This window comes from Oncorhynchus mykiss, chromosome 10, assembly GCF_057628025.1.
Source record: "Oncorhynchus mykiss isolate SJ-2025 chromosome 10, ASM5762802v1, whole genome shotgun sequence".
Classification (NCBI taxonomy): Eukaryota; Metazoa; Chordata; class Actinopteri; order Salmoniformes; family Salmonidae; genus Oncorhynchus; species Oncorhynchus mykiss.
In genome coordinates, this window is record NC_143031.1 from 42,461,597 (window position 1) to 42,481,411 (window position 19,815).

A 19,815-nucleotide genomic window follows, 5' to 3' on the forward strand; every position below is an offset into this window, starting at 1 on the left:
TTATATCAGAATATCTTTCCTAGTGTGTTAGTGGTATTTTCCTTAAATTCTTCTTTATCCTCTTGATTATGAAGGGTTATGTAAAGACTTCAATATTCACTTTTTAATGCCTTTTCACAAGGGATATTCTTTCAATTTCTTTGTTGGTGTTTATAAAGTTCGGGATGCTACCCCAATCATGGAGTTTGTTTACATTTTCCTTCCTGTAGTATCCTCATTGCCTACTACATTTTCTTTAAGTATATTGGCTACGTTTCCACATTTCAGCACGTGGTTAGTGGACATCGACGTAACCATCATTTTACGTTAGAGCAGTGGTCACCTGCCTTTTCTGAGTCAAGATCACGTTGTGAGTCAAAATGCTGAGATCTACCGCTCTGATTTTTTATTAACATGACAAAAAAAAATGTAAGCCTACGTAACATTAACCAATTAAAAACAGTTCTGTACTAATGAGGTTTGTGCAGTTAGATATAGACCCAATACATTAACACAGCATACTGGCTTTGCTTGAATTTACCTGCCAATGCATTGTTGTTCGGGACATTTAAAAAAATATATATTTCAAAATTTGAAGTAGGCTATATGATCACACCGGTAATATCCATTGTTGTATTACTTGTGAGGCACAGCTGAGTGAACATACATTTAAATAATGTACTTTTTATTTTACTGGGCTGATGGTGCTTGCATCTGATGGTCAGTCTCAGCGGAGGGAGAGCAGCAGACTAAGGGTCCGTCTCTCAACACTTAAACTTAAACATGAACTCACTCATAAAAACAGCAGTTTTTTGCAGTATTCGTCGACAGTCTCTCTCTAGTCATTGAGTGGCTGCTGCCAACACACTGACTCAACTCCAGCCACTTTAATAATGGGAATTGATGTAAAATATATCACTAGCCACTTTAAACAATGCTACTTAATATAATGTTTACATACCCTACATTATTCATCTCATATGTCTACGTATATACTGTACTCTATATCATCTACTGCATCTTTATGTAATACATGTATCACTAGCCACTTTAAACTATGCCACTTTGTTTACATACTCATCTCATATGTATATACTGTACTCGATACCATCTACTGCATCTTGCCTATGCCGTTCTGTACCATCACTCATTCACATATCTTTATGTACATATTCTTTATCCCTTTACACTTGTGTGTATAAGGTAGTAGTTTTGGAATTGTTAGTTAGATTACTCGTTGGTTATTACTGCATTGTCGGAACTAGAAGCACAAGCATTTCTCTACACTCGCATTAACATCTGCCAACCATGTGTATGTGACAAATAAAATTTGATTTGATTTGATTTAGTCATGGTTTTAAACGTTTAGAAATCTCACAGTATCAATTTTGCCGTAGCTTTCTTTTATGCCTGCTATGTTACTGCAGACTCGGTCATTTTAGCAATCTTATTGGCCATCGGAGGCATAATGCACTTGATTTCCTCTCCAGGCCCACCGGAATGACATAGTTTGTACCTTCAGACACATGAAATGGCAACAGTTTGAAAACCAGGGCAGATTAATTGGCTGCACCTACCGCCAACAGCCCGAGACCAAAAAAAAAAGAGGAATACAAGGCGTTATCGTTGGGTTTTTTACAGAAATGTTTGGCATCGACTAGAAATGCATTGGAGATCGACAAGTGGATCGCGATGACCGGTTGGTAACCACTGCCTTAGAGTATAGTGGACACATAATTGCTGTGTTTGATTAATAATACGGATTAGTCATAGTTTAATTTTATGTGGACCGTTGATTTGGCTTATCTATTTATTTATTTTTGTTATTCGCTAATACATAATTAGTCAGACAGTGGCAAAAGTATGGAAATATTTAATTTACTTTTCATATCTTCTCATTTATGATTACATAACGAGTTGATTTCTCACAGCTATTGGTTTTCCTCTCTTCTCTTGCTAAGCTGCATGAAACGTTCGACATACAACTCAGAGGGCGGGATACTGACCAAGATGATAAATGACGTAGAACTGTTTGTATTGTGACTGCTGTACTTTTTAAGAACTCAGGATGTCGCTGTTTACCATAAATAGAATTACAGACTCGTCTCCACCCACCATTGGATTATTCAAAAGAGTAATAGGCTATATTGCATCACTTTCAACGAAGAGCAGTTGGATAACATTCGTTTTGCTATTCCCTTTGAGAGCCTAATATTGTACACTTACAATACCGTATCAGTTCGACTAGTTTTGAACTCTAATGTTGACAATTGGTTTTGATCATCCAGAATGGGGAACACAGGATCTTCGGTTTTTACCTTATTGTTCCGCCTGGCTTTTTGTCATTGCCTGATGCGCATCAGCAATGGAGACTTGAGCTATTCTATTCCAGAGGAGATGAAACACGGATCTGTGATCGGAAATCTAGCTAAGGATCTGGGGCTGGATGCTAAGAGACTTTCAGGTCGTAAAGCTCGTTTGGATATGGATGGCAGTCGTCAACGTTACTGTGACATCAATGTGAATACCGGAGATTTAATTGTGGCTGAAACAATAGACAGGGAGGAGCTGTGTGGACCGAAGGTTACTTGTTCTTTAAAATACGAGCTTGTGCTGGAAAAACCTCTTGAATTACATCGCATAACTGTACAAATACAAGATATAAATGACAATTCACCACGGTTTCCCAATGCACGTATTGATCTAGAAATTCGGGAATCTGCTGACAAAGGCGCACGATACCCCTTGGATGAACCTCATGACTCTGACATAGGATTAAATGGTATTCAAAGCTATTCACTGGAGAGGAATGCCTATTTTATTTTGGACGTTCAAACGAGCTCAGACGGAGGAAAATATGGCGAGTTAGTGTTAGAAAAAGAGCTGGATCGAGAACAACAACAAGAGGTGACGTTGTTACTTACTGCTGTTGATGGTGGGACTCCGCAGAGATCTGGTACTGTAGTTATACACGTCACTGTGTTGGATGCTAACGATAATAAACCAGTGTTTAGCCAGACAGTGTATAAAGTCGGTTTGCCTGAAAATTCTCCAACAGGGACTGTTGTAGTTGCAGTTAGTGCTAGTGATGAAGACGAAGGGGCAAATGGAGAAGTATCATATGAGTTCAATCGTATTTCGGATAAAGCAGCTAAACTGTTTTCCATCGACAAAAATACTGGCGAGATTAAAGTGCAGGGTCCCATAGATTATGAAGAAAATACAGAATACGAAGTGCGTGTCCAGGCTAAAGATGGGTCTGGTTTAGCTGGCAATGCAAAAGTAATGATAGAAATCACTGACCTAAATGACAACGCACCGGTGATATTGATCAAATCCTTTAACAATCACATCCCTGAGAATGTGTTACCTGGAACAGAGGTGGGGATCATAAATGTACAAGATGAAGATTCAGAGGGAAATAGACAGGTCCGCTGCTCCATTCAACAAAATGTTCCTTTCAAATTAAACCCCTCAATCAAAAACTACTATTCTCTGATAACAACAGGTGAACTAGACCGTGAGATAATATCAGATTATAACATAACTATCACCGCCACTGACGAGGGGTCTCCACCTTTATCCTCCTCAATGACTATTCATGTATCTGTGTCAGACGTGAATGACAATCCACCTGTGTTTGAAGAACAATCCTACAGCGCCTATGTGACTGAAAATAACAAGCCTGGCTCCTCAATATGTTCGGTTACTGCCAGAGACCAAGACTGGAGACAGAATGGCACTGTGGTCTATTCTCTATTGCCTAGTGGTGTCAATGGTGTTCTGGTGTCCTCATTTTTATCCATTAACGGAGACACGGGGGTGATCCATGCTGTGAGAACATTTGATTATGAGCAGTTTAGGAGCTTCAAGGTCCACGTTGTAGCCAGAGACAATGGTTCTCCTCCACTCAGCAGTAACGTGACAGTGAATATCTTCATAACAGATGAGAATGATAACTCTCCCCAGATATTATACCCTGCTCCAGCAGGTAACTCCTTGATGACTGAGATGGTCCCCAAAGCTGCTCTGGCGGGGTCCCTGGTTTCCAAGGTGATAGCTGTGGATGCTGACTCTGGACAAAACGCGTGGCTTTCATATCACATCATGAAATCGACTGATCCGGGACTTTTCACTATTGCTCTCCACAGTGGAGAGATCCGGGCACAACGGGACATTTCTGAATCTGACAGTATGAAGCAGAACCTTGTTATATCAGTGAACGATAACGGACAGCCCACTCTCTCTACAACCTGTAATGTATATTTACTCATATCAGATAACTTGGCTGAGGTTCCAGAACTGAAAGACATGACTTATGAGGATAGTTCCAAACTAACTTCCTATTTGATCATTGGTCTGGTCTCTGTCTCCACCTTTTTTCTGACATTCATTATTCTCATCCTGGCCGTGAGGTTCTGCCGCAGTAGAAAGCCTAGAATGTTGTTTGATGGAGCAGTCGCCATTCCCAGCGCGTATCTCCCTCCCAACTATGCAGAGGTGGATGGAGCTGGAACTCTGCGCAGTTCTTACAATTATGACGCATACCTGACAACGGGCTCACGCACCAGTGACTTCAAGTTTGTGAGATCTTACAATGACAGCACCCTGCCTGCTGACCAGACACTGAAGAAGAATCTAAATGAACCTTTTGGAGAAAACATTATCACGTTCAACACCGTGGGGGAGTGTGAGGTGAGATTTCATAGGTTGTGAATAACTGAAATGCTTTTAATTCGGTTGTGCCTATTTGAAGCTGTATAACTAAAAATGTACAAATATGAATCTGTACAACTAACCATGTGCATATATGAAGCTGTACAACTAACCATGTGCATATATGAAGCTGTACAACTAACCATGTGCATATATGAAGCTGTACAACTAACCATGTGCATATATGAATCTGTACAACTAACTATGTGCATATATGAAGCTGTACAACTAACTATGTGCATATATGAATCTGTACAACTAACCATGTGCATATATGAATCTGTACAACTAACCATGTGAAAAATATGAAGCTGTACAACTTACCATGTGCATATATGAAGCTGTACAACTACCCATATGCATATATCTCATGAAGCTGTACAACTAACCATGTGCATAGCCTACTCTATGAACCTGTGTAACTATCGTAGCAACTTACAGGAGCAATTAGGGTTAAGTGACTTGCTCAAGGGCACATCAACAGATTTTTCACCTAGTCGGCTCAGGGATTCGAACCATCGAACCATCAGTAACCATTGGTTACCTGCCCAACACTCATGATCGCTAGGCTACCTGCTGCCTATTATTCTTTCTAACTATGGCAGATTTTATGGAAGATGCCAAAACCTTGGAGATAACAATAGATGGTGAACTCAGATATAGGCCTGTGGTTTAGTTTTCCCTAAATCAATCCATATGACAAATCCAGCTCCAGAACCGTTAGTAGAGCCAGCTGGATAATATTTGGAATATTGAGTAGTAAAAAAAAAAGACAACGGATAATATTAGCTAGCTAGATAAAGTTAGCAAGATACTACATGACCAAAAGTATGTGGACACATGCTTGTCGATCATCTCATTCCAAAAGCATTAATATGGAGTTGGTCCCCCCTTTGCTGCCATAACAGCCTCCACTCCTCTGGGAAGGCTTTCCACTCGATGTTGGAACATTGCTGCAGGGACTTGCTTCCATTCAGCCACAAGAGCATTAGTGAGGTCGGGCACTGATGTTGGGAGATTCGGCCTGGCTCGCAGTCGCCGTTCCAATTCATGGGGTCGGGGTTGTAGTCAGGGCTCTGTGTAGGCCAGTCAAGTTCTTCCACACCGATCTCGACAAACCATTTCTGTATGGACCTCGCTTTGTTCACGGAGACATTGTCATGCTGAAACAGGAAAGGCCCTTCCCCAAACTGTTGCCACAAAGTTGGAAGCACAGAATCGTCTAGAATGTCATTGCATGCTGTAGTCTTAAGATTTCCTATCAGTAGAACCAAGGGGCCTAGCCTGATCCATGAAAAACAGCGCCAGAACATCATTCCTACTCCACCAAACTTTACAGTTGACACTATGTATTGGGGCAGGTAGCGCTCCTGGCATCCGCCAAACCCAGATTTGTCCGTCGGACTGCCAGATAGGGAAGTGTGATTCATCACTCCAGAGAAGGCGTTTCCAACTGACATTTACTCCTGAGGTACTGACTTGCTGCACCCTCGACAACTACTGTGATTATTATAATTTGACCATGCTGGTCATTTATGAACATTTGAACATCTTGGCCATGTTCTGTTATAATCTCCACCCGGCACAGCCAGAAGAGGACTGGCCACCCCTCATAGCCTGGTTCCTCTCTAGGTTTCTTCCTAGGTTTGGCCTTTCTAGGGAGTTTCCCCTAGCCACCGTGCTTCTACACCTGCATTGCTTTCTGTTTGGGGTTTTAGGCTGGGTTTCTGTACAGCACTTTGAGATATCAGCTGATGTAAGAAGGGCTATATAAATTGATTTGATTTGATTATGCATGGTGATCTTAGGTTTGTGTACAGCTGCTCGGTCATGGATCCCATTTCATGAAGCTCCCGACGAACAGTTATTGTGCTGAAGTTGCTTTCAGAGACAGTTTGGAACTCGGTTGTGAGTGTTGCAACTGAGGACAGACGATTTTTAGCACTTCAGCATTCAGTTGTCCCGTTTTGTGAGCTCGTGTGGCCTACCACTTCACGACTGAGCTGTTGCTGCTCCTAGAATTTTCCACTTCACAATAACAGCACTCATAGTTGACAAGAGCAACTCTAGCAGGGCAGACATTTTAGGAACTGAGTTGTTGGAAAGGTGGCATCTTATGACGGTGCTACGTTGAAAGTCACTATGCTCTTCAGTGAGGCCAATCTACTGACAATGTTTGTCTGTCAAGATTGCATGGCTGTGTGCTCGATTTTATACACCTGTCAGCAAAGGTGTGGCTGAAATAGCCAAATCCATTCATTTGAAGGGGTGTCCACATACGTTTGTATATATAGTATTGCTAGCTAGCTAAATAAGGTTAGCATGCTAGCTAACTACACTGACAGCTGTCATTGCCCTATTTGTTGATGTTTCTCAACTCCACGTGGAATTTCCCACAACCAATTAATGAATATGTATAGGTAGCCTTCGTCATTCTTAAGAGGTGGAACCTAATCGTGTATTTCCTCTCTAGGACAGGAAATTCTGTAGAAATAGTGGTGGCAACTTCTTTTTGGGGGTGTCCTTTAAACACGATTTTCTACAAACTACACAGTCTTTCTCTCCCCCCATTTGTGTAATTTACAGGAAGGAGACCTCAGATGTTCAGTGTAGAGAAGTCACTTGCTTAACATTTTATAGGCTAGTAGATTTTGCTTTCACTGGTTACGAACGTTTATTTGGTTGAATAGCGCTGTAATTTACCACACCTTTACATCGGGAATACGTTTTATTATCTGAAAATGGAAAACAAAGAATTCTCTGCCTCGATGTTATGCCTTAGCTTTTTTATTTTCCTACTGAGAACAGCTACAGAATTATTTTTTTTCTCCCCTTCATATTTCAACACAATCAATGAATGTTTTATGGCAGAATATAATTGTCTCTTGTGGAATTTACTTAACTCGGTGGAACTTGATGTGAATTAGATTAATTCATGTAGAAATCATCTGACCAAATTTAGTTTGGTCAAATAGTTTGTCTTTTTGGGGGGCAGAGCTCATTAGAATAATACCCAGCATGCCTTGCAACCGTACATTTGGACATTTACATTTTGATCACTTAGCAAGCCCTTTATCAAGAACAGCTTCATTCAGCGACTTCAACTAAGGTAGAGAATTATTGAGAAATTCGTTGTAGTCTGTTGGTTCAGTTCTATGTGCCAAACCCTGCTGGCTTAAAGCCGATTTATAGTCAATCCACAGTCTGCAGTGACCATACAGAATATACCACAATGTGGCCTCCACAAAAGTCAGAGAATTCATACTTCTTCAAATCAAATCAAATGTTATTGGTCTCATACACATATTTAGCAGATAATATTGCGGTTGTAGCGAAATGCTTGTGTTCCTAACTCCAACAGTGCAATAGTATCAAACAATACACAACAATACACACAAATCTAAAAAGTAAAATAATGTGATTAAGAAATATTAGGACAAGCAATGTCGAAGTCCGGAGTTAAACAGTACTAGTCAAAAGTTAGGACACACCTACTCATTCAAGGGTTTTTCTATATTTGTACTATTTTTATTATAGAATAATAGTGAAGACATCAAAGCTATGAAATAACACATATGGAATCATGTAGTAAGCAAAAACTGTTATAAAAATCTAAATGTATTTTATATTTGAGATTTATTTGAGATTCTTCAAAGTTGCCACCCTTTGCCTTGATGACAGGTTTGCACACTCTGGTAATGCATGAAAACAAAAATATTGAACCCCTTTTTTTGTTGGCACAAAACTATCTCCATACTTCCATTCATTTGTGTGTTATCTTCAGACGAGTCCAGTGACCCTTGTGGGTGTCATATAGCAAATCAGAGAAGACCTTTGTGTATGTGAGTCTCATCTTTCATTAGAGTGGTCATAACCATTCGGACGCTACAAATGTTTTCGTAAGAATATTGATTTCTGGGATGTCTCATGGTCTGACAAACACTGCTGTAGCTCGGCCAGCATATGGGCAGATCTGGTGGATTGAGACGCAGCCCATGCAGATATCTCTATCTTAAATGTACACGTTTTGATGGGATTTTTTTACTATGTTACTTAGATTGACGTACGGGTGCGTCAATAGACTCTTAAGGATGAAAGGGGCCTGGTTTGCGGTTAACCAGGCTCATGATGCAGATATAGGACTGAATGCAGTTCAAAGCTACATGATACAAAAGAAAGAGCATTTAATCTTAGTTTTAGGGAAAGAGCTGGATAGAGAAGAAGAGCACAAGCTGACATTGTTACTTACTGCAGTTGATGGTGGGACTCCACAGAGATCTGGTACTGTAGTTATACACGTTTCTGTGTTGGATGCTAATGATAATAAACTAGTGTTTAGCCAGAATGTCTATAAAGTCAGTGTACCTGAAAATTCTCCAATAGGTTCGTGAGTGGTTACTGTGACGGCAACAGATGGAGATGATGGGGCAAGTGAAGAGGTGACATAGAGATTTGTCTCCATCTCAGATGAAGTGCATACATTATTTTAAATAGTCTGGGTGGTCATTTGATTAAATGTTCACCAGACTTATGGCTTAGGGGTAGAAGCTGTTAAGGAGCCTTTTGGACTTAGACTTTGCGATCCCGTACTGCTTGCAGTGCGGTAGCAGAGAGAACAGTCTATGACTTGGGTGACGGGAATCTTTTACAATTGTTTGGGGTCTTCTTCTGACACCACCTAGTTTATAGGTCCTGGATGGCAGGAATCTTGGCCCCCTGTGATGTACTGGGCCTTACGCACTACCCTCTGTAGCGCCTTACGGTCGGATGCCGAGAGTTGCCGTACCAGACAGTGATGCAACTGGTCAGGATGCTCTCGATGGTGCAGCTGTTGAACTTTTTGAGGATCTGGGGACCCATGCCAAATCCTTTCAGCCCCCTGAGGGAGAAAATGTGTTGTCGTGCCCTCTTCATTGGGATGTTTGGACAATGATAGTTTGTTGGTGTTGTGGACAACAAGGAACTTGAAACTCTCGACCCACTCCACTACGGCCCTGTCGATGTAAATGGGGGTCGCCCTCCTTTTCCTGTAGTCCATGATCAACTCCTTTGTCTTGCTCACGTTGAGGGAGAGGTTGTTGTCCTGTCACTACACTGCCAGGTCTCTGACCTCCTCCCTATAGGCTGTCTCATTGTTGTCAGTGATCAGGCCTACCACTGTTGTGTCATCAGTAAACTTAATGATGGTGTTGGAGTCGTGCTTGGCCATGCAGTTGTGGGTGAACAGGGAGTGTGGGAGGGGACTAAGCATGCACGCCTGAGGGGCCCCTGTGTTGAGGATCAGCATGGCAGATGTGTTTTTTCCTACCCCTACCACCCGGGGGCGACCGTCAGGAAGTCCAGGATCCAGTTGCAGAGGGAGGTATTTAGTCCCATGGTCCTTAGCTTAGTGATGAGCTTTGTGGACACTATGGGGTTTAGCACTGAGCTCTAGTCAATGAACAGCAATCTCACATAGGTGTTCCTTTTGTCCAGGTTGGAAAGGGCAGTGTGGAGTGCGATTGAGATTGCGTTATCTGTGGATCTGTTGGGGCGGTATGCAAATTGGATCGGGTCTAGGGTTTCCAGGATGATGGTGTTGATGTGAGCCATGACCAGCCTTTCAAAGCACTTTTTGGCGACCGACGTGAGTGCTACGGGGCGGTAGTAATTTAGGCAAGTTACCTTTGCTTTGTTGGGCACAGGGACTGTGGTGGTCTCCTTGAAACATGTAGGTATTACAAAATCGGTCAGGGAGAGGTTGAAAATGTCAGTGAAGACACTTGCGCATGCTCAAAGTACACGTCCTGGTAATGTGTCCGGCCGATTCTGACAGTTTGAAGCAGAACCTTGTTATATCAGTGAAAGATAACGGACAGCCTTCTCTCTCTTCAACCTGTGATGTTTATTTACTCACATCAATTAACTTGGTTGAAGTTCCAGATCTGAAATACATTGCTTATTAGGATAGAACTATCTTCATCTCTGATCATTGCACTGGTCTCTGTTTCCCCTTTTTCCTGACGTTCATTATTCTCATCCTGGCCGTGAGGTTCTGCCGCAGTAGAAAGCCTAGAATGTTGTTTGATGGAGCAGTCGCCATTCCCAGCGCGTATTTCCCTCCCAACTAGGCAGAAGTGGATGGAGCTGGAACTCTGCGCAGTTCTTACAATTATGACGCATACCTGACAACGGGCTCACGCACCAGTGACTTCAAGTTTGTGCTATCTTACAATGACAGTACGTACGTGTCCTGCTGATCTTACAGTGAAGATGTGTCAAATTTAGTGTTTGGGAGAAAGTATACTCACTCTTAAAGACACGTGGCAGTCTGATGTGAGAAATTAAGCCTGCATATAGAAATGCCTTAAAAAGTCTACATAAAGAGTTTTTGATGTCCACCTTTTGATAACATCATACAGTCTTACAGTTAAAGTTGGAGGTTTACATACACTTAGGTTGGAGTCATTAAAACTCCTTTTTCAACCACTCCACATATTTCTTGTTTACAAACTATAGTTTTGGCTACTTTGCGCATAACACAAGTAATATTTCTAACAGGTGTTTACAGACTATTATTTCACGTATAATTCACTATATCACAATTCCAGTGGGTCAGAAGTTCACATACACTAAGTTGACTGTGTCTTTAAAGAGATTGGGAAATTCCAGAAAATGATGTCATTGTCATTGCTTCTGATAGGCTAATTGACTTAATTTGAGTCAATTGGAGGTGTCCCTGTGGCTGTATTTCAAGGCCTACCTTCAAACTCAGTGCCTCTTTGCTTGACATCATAGGAGAATAAAAAGAAATCAGCCTCCACAAGTCTGGTTCACCCTTGGGAGCAACTTCCAAAAGTCTGAAGGTACAACGTTCATCTTTACAAACAATAGTACGCAAGTAAAAACACCATGGGACCACGCAGCCATCATACCGCTCAGGAAGGAGATGCGTTCTGTCACCTAGAGATGTGCAAATCAATCCCAGAACAACAGCAAAGGACCGTATGAAGATGCTGGAGGAAACAGGTACAAAAATATCTATATTCACAGTAAAATGAGTCCTATATTGACATAACCTGGAAGGCCACTCAGCAAGGAAGAAGCCACTGCTCCAAAACCATCATAAAAAAGCCAGACTACGGTTTGCAACTGCACATGGGGACAACGATTATGGTTTTTGGAGAAATGTCCTCTGGTCTGATGAAACAAAAATATAACTATTTGACCATAATGACCATCGTTATGTTGGGAGGAAAAAGGGGGACGTTTGTAAGACGAAGAACACCATCCCAACCGTGAAGCACGGGGGTGGCAGCATCATGTTGAGTGGGTGCTTTGCTGCAGGAGCGACTGGTGCACATCACAAAATAGATGGCATCATGAGGGAGGAAAATTATGTGGATATATTGAAGCAACATCTCAAGACAAGTTAAAGCTTGGTCGCAAATGGGTATTCCAAATGGACAATGACCCCAACATACTTCCAAAGTTGTGGCAAAATGGCTTAAGGACAACAAAGTCAAGGTATTGGAGTGGCCATCACAAAGCCCTGACCTCAATCCTACAGAAAATGTGTGGGCAGAACTGAAAAAGCGTGTGCGAGCAAGAAGACAAACCTGACTCAATTACACCAGCTCTGTCAGGAGGAATGGGCCAAAATTCACCCAACTTATTGTGGGAAGCTTGTGGAAGGCTACCCAAAACGTTTGACCCAAGTTAAACAATTTAAAGGCAATGCTACCAAAATATCTACATTTGGCTAATTTAGTGTATGTAAACTTCTGTCCCATTGGGAATGTGATGAAATAAATAAATGCTGAAATAAATAATTATCTCTACAATTATTCTGACATTTCACATTCTTAAAATATAGTGGTGATCCTAACTGACCTAAGACGGAATTGTGAAAAACTGAGTTCAAATGTATTTGGCTAAGGTGTATGTAAACTTCTGCCTTCAACTTTTTTGTTTTGATTTGAACCTGTATCGTTTGTTCTTCTTGACACAACATCGCATATACTGACTGTTTTAGTATTGGCATTAATCCTACAGCTGATATAGTGAAAGACTCATATTTTGGAGTAACAATATCTATTCTTTGTTTTGGGTTTGAGTTCGAAAGACTATTGAATGACTCGTTATATGTATTAAGTGGGTTCGTTTTTTACTAGCATTTGTCTTCACCATTTGCTTGGAAATTCGTTCACTTCAACAATGTCTACCTGTCAGACATCAATATTGTGTACTAATTGTCTAGCACAGTTAGACTGCAGTCTACATTTGTTTGATCTTTTAGCCTACTTCAGTTATTCCTAGGCCTTATACATACATACCTGTTTCAAGGAAACACGTTTCAGCACCGTGATGTGTGGACAGCGCCACTGCATTGAAGCACTGATTTGTGGGATTTGTAGTTGGGCTGTGAGTAAAATGAGGGATAGTGATAAGGTGTTGCATTGTGTGTGTGCATTTTGTGTGTGCGCATTTCGTGTGTGTGCATTTTGTCTGAGAAGTGAATCAAGTGTTTTGACATTGGATAAGTTATTTGGGTTTTATTTTTTTTTTATTTTTATCAACTATCGGCAGCTGATGTGAGAGTTTGCTTATTTCCAATATATTTTCCGGATGTATTTACATCGTTGTTTATGCCTACTAAAACAAAACAAAAAATCACGAATTTAAAAACACTCAGTAAAGTGTTATTCTCTGTTTTTTATTGGCCTACTTGAGATTGCAGTTATGGAAAAGTACTCCACGTGTCGCTATTCACCAGCTAAAGCAATTAGATATATTTCCCAACCCATTCCCGCTGCATAAGCAAAGGGAGAGACTAATTGTATAACAGTGCAGGTTAGCGAAAGATCACATCCCTTGGACGAACGTAAGACAGGCCTGTTGACTAAGTTGCTTTTATCGTTTCACTCTTTCAAATAGTTTGTACTTGACCCCAGCATAATATTGGAATAACCTTTGTTTTTTGAAAATGGAATATAAGGGATTCTCGTTCTCTGCCTCGAATTTCTTCCTGGCTTTGTTTATTTTCCTGCAGCGCACCAGCTATGGAGACGTGACCTATTCTTTTCCGGAAGAGTTGAAACGCGGATCTATGATCGGGAATATAGCCAGGGATCTTGTCCTGGATCCAAAAGGACTGTATGTTCGTAAAGCTCGCCTCGAAATGGATGGTAGCAACACACTGTATTGTGACATTAACATGAGCACTGGCGACCTGATTGTTGCTGAGAGAATGGACAGGGAGCAGCTCTGTGGCAGAAGGGTTTCGTGTGTATTAAAATATGAAATGGTGCTCGAGAATCCTTTAGAACTACACCGCGTCGTTCTTCAGATACAAGATATTAATGACAATTCACCACAATTCGCGAACGATCGCATTACGTTTGAGATCAGAGAATCAGCCGTTAAAGGCGCCCGATTTGTGGTTAATCAGGCTCATGATGCAGATATAGGACTGAACGCTGTTCAAAGCTACACACTACAAAGGAACAGCCATTTTGGTTTGGCTGTTCATACCAATCCTGGTGGGGTAAAATATGGCGAGTTAGTATTAGAGAAAGAACTGGATCGAGAAAAAGAGCAGGATGTGACATTGTTACTTACTGCTGTTGACGGTGGGACTCCACAGAGATCTGGTACTGTAGTTATACATGTCACCGTGTTGGATGCTAATGACAACATTCCAGTGTTTAGCCAGAACCTTTTTAAGGTCAGTTTGCCCGAAAATTCTCCCTTTGGCACTGTAATAGTTACTGTAACCGCCACAGATGCTGACGAGGGAGAAAATGGGGACGTGATGTATGAATTCGACCCCATCTCTAATGAATTGAATTACTTGTTTTCTCTTGACCCCAAAACTGGAGACATCAGAATAGCAGGACAGGTGGATTTCGAAAAAGAGTCGATATATGAATTGAGTATTCAAGCCAAAGACGGCTCAGGTTTGACATCGTTTGCCAACGTGGTCATAGAAATTACAGATATGAATGACAATGCACCAGTAATATATATCAAATCCCTTAGCAATCCCATCCCTGAGAATGTTTTCCTTGGTACAGAGGTGGGCATCATCAATGTACAGGATAAAGACTCGGAGGAAAATAGACAGGTCCGCGTCTCCATTCAACAAGATGTTCCTTTCAAACTGAACCCTTCTATCAAAACCTACTATTCTCTGGTAACAACTAGTGAACTAGACCGAGAGATAATATCAGATTATAACATAACTATCACTGCCACTGACGAGGGGTCTCCACCTTTAACCTCATCAAAGATCATTAATTTATCTGTATCAGACGTGAATGACAACCCACCTGTGTTTGAAGAACAATCCTATAGCACCTATGTGACTGAAAATAACACGCTTGGCTCATCTATGTGTTCTGTCACTGCCAGAGACCCAGACTGGAGACAGAACGGCACAGTGGTCTATTCTCTATTGCAAAGTGAGATCAACGGTGTTCCGGTGTCCTCATGTTTATCCATTAACGGAGACACGGGGGTGATTCATGCTGTGAGAGCATTTGATTATGAGCAGTTTAGGAGCTTCAAAGTCCACGTTGTAGCCAGAGACAATGGTTCTCCTCCCCTCAGCAGTAATGTGACAGTGAGTGTCTTCATAACAGATGAGAATGATAACTCTCCCCAGATATTATACCCTGCTCCAGAAGGGAACTCCTTGATGACTGAGATGGTCCCCAAAGCTGCTCTGGCGGGGTCCCTGGTTTCCAAGGTGATAGCTGTGGATGCTGACTCTGGACAGAATGCTTGGCTTTCCTATCAGGTGATCAAATCGACTGATCCGGGACTTTTCACGATTGGTCTCCACAGTGGAGAGATCCGGGCACAGCGGGACATTTCTGAATCTGACAGTATGAAGCAGAACCTTGTTATATCAGTGAAAGATAACGGACAGCCCTCTCTCTCTACAACCTGTGATGTATATTTACTCATATCAGATAACTTGGCTGAAGTTCCAGAACTGAAAGACATGACTTATGAGGATAGTTCCAAACTAACTTCCTATTTGATCATTGGTCTGGTCTCTGTCTCCACCTTTTTACTGACTTTCATTATTCTCATTCTCGCCGTGAGGTTCTGCCGCAGTAGAAAGCCTAGAATGTTGTTTGATGGAGCAGTCGCCATTCCCAGCGCGTATTTCCCTCCCAACTATGCAGAGGTGGATGGAGCTGGAACTCTCCGTAGTTCTTACAATTATGATGCATACCTGACAACGGGCTCACGCACCAGTGACTTCAAGTTTGTCAGATCTTACAATGACAGCACGCTGCCTGCTGACCAGACACTGAGGAAGAACCTAAATGAACCTTTTGGAGAAAACATTATCACGTTCAACACCGAGGGGGAGTGTGAGGTGAGATTTCATAGCTTGTGAAAAACTGAAATGCTTTTGATCCAATTGTGCATATAAGAAGCTGTATAACTAACCATGTGCATATATCTCATGTATCTGTACAACTAACCATGTGGATATATCTCATGAAGCTGTTTAACTATCGGTTTCCTGTTGATCGTATTGTGCTCTTTTCATAGTTTAAGTGTTTGTTCATGTAGCCTATTCATACTACTTACAAGGCTTTATCGTTATTCTCAGCTTTAGGCTAATCTTATTACACACGTGTTTACTCTTTGTTCTTCAAAACGGCTTCTCACTCATTTCATTCAGTGCCATTTTGTCACTAGTATTCTGAGAATATGTTATTATCAACCATCATCCGATTTCAATGTGACCCAGTAGCCTACAACACACGTAGGCCAATTTCAGAACCATGGAGAGCACCCCTTTCGGCATTCAGTCTGTCTCCACACGACAAACTAAAATTGCAACAAGTGGAGGGCGTGAGATATATTTGATAAAATTAGTTAATTTTGAGTGTATATATATTTTTCCAGCAATGACATTTGGAAATACATTGTGGACTTTATATTTTGAAAATTACGGTTACTTTACGCTGTTTATCAGGCTAAACAGTATTTCATTCGATGAAATGTTGTTGACTCAGTTGGACTCTGCTGGGACGGCAAGAGGTTCGTTGAAAATTCTGTTTCCACAAACGTGAATTTAGAAAGGTATTTTTTGACATGATTACATAATTTTTTTACATAATTTACCCAATCATGTTTTTGTTTTCGGGTGAGTGGCAGCCTTTCCTTCATACAGTTGGTTGTGGACTTCAACATAATTTCCTGCAGTTTTTGTGAAACTACACGGAGTGTCGCTATTCACCAGCAATAACTTGTAAGTCTTTCTCTCCACCCATTTGTGTCATTTACAGGGAGGAGACCTCATATATTCAGTGTAAGGAAAGTCGCTTGCTTAACATTTTATTGACTAGTGGATTTCGCTTTCAGTCGTTTTATGAACGTTCGTTTGGTTGGATAGCGCTATAATTTACCACACCATTGCATCGGGAATACGTTTTATTAGCTGAAAATGGAATGCAAAGGATTCTCTGCCTTGATGTTCTGCCTGACTTGGTTTATTTTCCTACTGCGTACCAGCTATGGAGACGTGACCTATTCTGTTCCGGAGGAGCTGAAACGCGGATCTGTGATCGGAAATATAGCCAAGGATCTGGGGCTGGATGCAAAACGAATCATGCATCGAAAAGCTCGCTTAGATGCTGATGGTAGCAGCAAACGTCATTGTGAAATCGATCTGAATACTGGTGATTTGATCGTTGCTGAAAGAATAGACAGGGAACAGCTTTGCGGTAGGAGGATTTCATGCAACCTAAAATATGAGATGGTTCTGGAGAATCCCTTAGAATTACATAACATAATTCTGCAGGTACAAGATATTAATGATAATGCTCCACAATTCCAAGAAGATGTGATAAAGTTGGATATCACAGAGTCAGCTATGAAAGGGGCTCGGTTTGCGGTTAACCAGGCTCATGATGCAGATATAGGACAGAATTCCGTTCAAAGCTACACAATACAAAGGAACGACCATTTTAGTTTGGCGGTTCATACCATTCCCGGTGGGGGGAAGTATGGCGAGTTAGTGTTAGAGACGGAACTAGATCGAGAACGACAACAGGAGGTATCATTATTACTTACTGCCGTTGACGGTGGGACTCCACAGAGATCTGGTACTGTAGTTATACACGTTACTGTGTTGGATGCTAACGATAATAAACCAGTGTTTAGCCAGAATGTCTATAAGGTCAGTGTACCTGAAAATGCTCCAATAGGGTCATTAGTGGTTACTGTGACGGCAACAGATGCAGACGAGGGGGCAAATGGAGAGGTGACGTACGGATTTGGCTCCATCGCAGATGAAGTGAATAAATTATTTTCCCTTAATCCCAAAACGGGTGAAATTAACATAGCTGGATTTATGGATTACGAAAAGGAGTCGATTTATGAATTAAGTATTCAAGCGAAAGACAATTCAGGGTTGACGTCATTTGTCAACATAGTTGTTGATATTAAAGATGTGAATGATAATGCACCAATAATATTTATCAAATCTCTTAAAAATCCCATCCCTGAGGATGTGTTACCTGGAACAGAGGTGGGGATCATTCATGTACAAGATAAAGATTCAGAGGGAAATAGACAGGTCCGCTGCTCCATTCAACAAAATGTTCCTTTCAAATTAAACCCCTCAATCAAAAACTACTATTCTTTGGTAACAACTAGTGAATTAGACCGTGAGATAATATCAGATTATAACATAACTATCACCGCCACTGACGAGGGGTCTCCACCTTTATCCTCCTCAACGACGATTCATGTATCTGTATCAGACGTTAATGACAATCCTCCTGCGTTTGAAGAACAATCCTACAGTTCCTATGTGACTGAAAATAACAAGCCGGGCTCCTCTATGTGTTCTGTTACTGCCAGAGACCCAGACTGGAGACAGAATGGCACGGTGGTCTATTCTCTATTGCCCAGTGATGTCAATGGTGTTCCGGTGTCCTCATGTTTATCCATTAACGGAGACACGGGGGTGATCCATGCTGTGAGAGCATTTGATTATGAGCAGTTTAGGAGCTTCAAAGTCCACGTTGTAGCCAGAGACAATGGTTCTCCTCCACTCAGCAGTAACGTGACAGTGAATGTCTTCATAACAGATGAGAATGATAACTCTCCCCAGATTTTATACCCTGCTCCAGCAGGGAACTCCTTGATGACTGAGATGATCCCCAAAGCTGCCCTGGCGGGGTCCCTGGTTTCCAAGGTGATAGCTGTGGATGCTGACTCAGGTCAGAACTCTTGGCTGTCATATCAGATCGTGAAATCGACTGATCTTGGACTGTTCATGATTGGTCTCCACAGTGGAGACATACGGGCACTACGGGACATTTCTGAATCTGACAGTATGAAGCAGAACCTTGTCATATCAGTGAAAGATAACGGACAGCCCTCTCTCTCTACAACCTGTGATGTATATTTACTCATATCAGATAACTTGGCTGAAGTTCCAGAACTGAAAGACATGGCTTATGAGGATAGTTCCAAACTAACTTCCTATTTGATCATTGGTCTGGTCTCTGTCTCCACCTTTTTCCTGACTTTCATTATTCTCATTCTGGCGGTGAGGTTCTGCCGCAGGAGAAAGCCTCAAATTACTTTTGATGGAGCAGTCGCCATTCCCAGCGCGTATTTCCCTCCCAACTATGCAGAGGTGGATGGAGCTGGAACTCTGCGCAGTTCTTACAATTATGACGCATACCTGACAACGGGCTCACGCACCAGTGACTTCAAGTTTGTGAGATCTTACAATGACAGCACCCTGCCTGCTGACGTTACACTGAAGAGGAGTCAAATCGAGTGTTTGGGAGAAAGTATAATCACTCTTAATGATGCGGGAGAGTCTGAGGTGAGACATGAATCATGCATGCCTAAAAGTAATTTTTTACAATATGTTTTATAATGTTCCAGAATAATGTTGATGCAGTGTCCTGTGACAGATTTGGGATAAGGTCATGAAGTCTTATGACACGAGTGACCGTAGCTATACGTTTTCATCTGAACTGCTATTGCTAGTTCTGGTTGACACGACATTGCTTACACTGAGGTTTTGGCATTAGGCCTACAGCTGATGACATTGTTAAGTCGACGACTCAGATGTCGGAGAGTTGCCTTTAC

At 41.6% G+C, this 19,815-nt stretch overlaps 1 protein-coding gene across 15 annotated transcripts in view; it reads left to right on the plus strand.

Annotated features, from left to right (window-relative positions):
- LOC110533900 (protocadherin gamma-C5) overlaps positions 1–19,815 on the plus strand; it is a 143,420-nt gene that overhangs the window by 32,259 nt on the left and 91,346 nt on the right. For 3 of the 15 annotated variants that reach the window (XM_090186668.1, XM_090186672.1, XM_090186678.1), the window contains exon 1: positions 1,514–4,674. The exons of 9 other annotated variants lie outside the window; for them this stretch is intronic. In XM_090186668.1, the coding sequence (XP_090042794.1) occupies positions 2,269–4,674 (2,406 nt within the window). In that variant the 5' untranslated portion in view covers positions 1,514–2,268. Of the gene's footprint in view, positions 1–1,513; positions 4,675–16,091; positions 19,547–19,815 lie in introns of those variants that run through there. 3 more of the 15 variants (XM_036990314.2, XM_036990332.2, XM_036990346.2) reach the window with 1 other exon arrangement.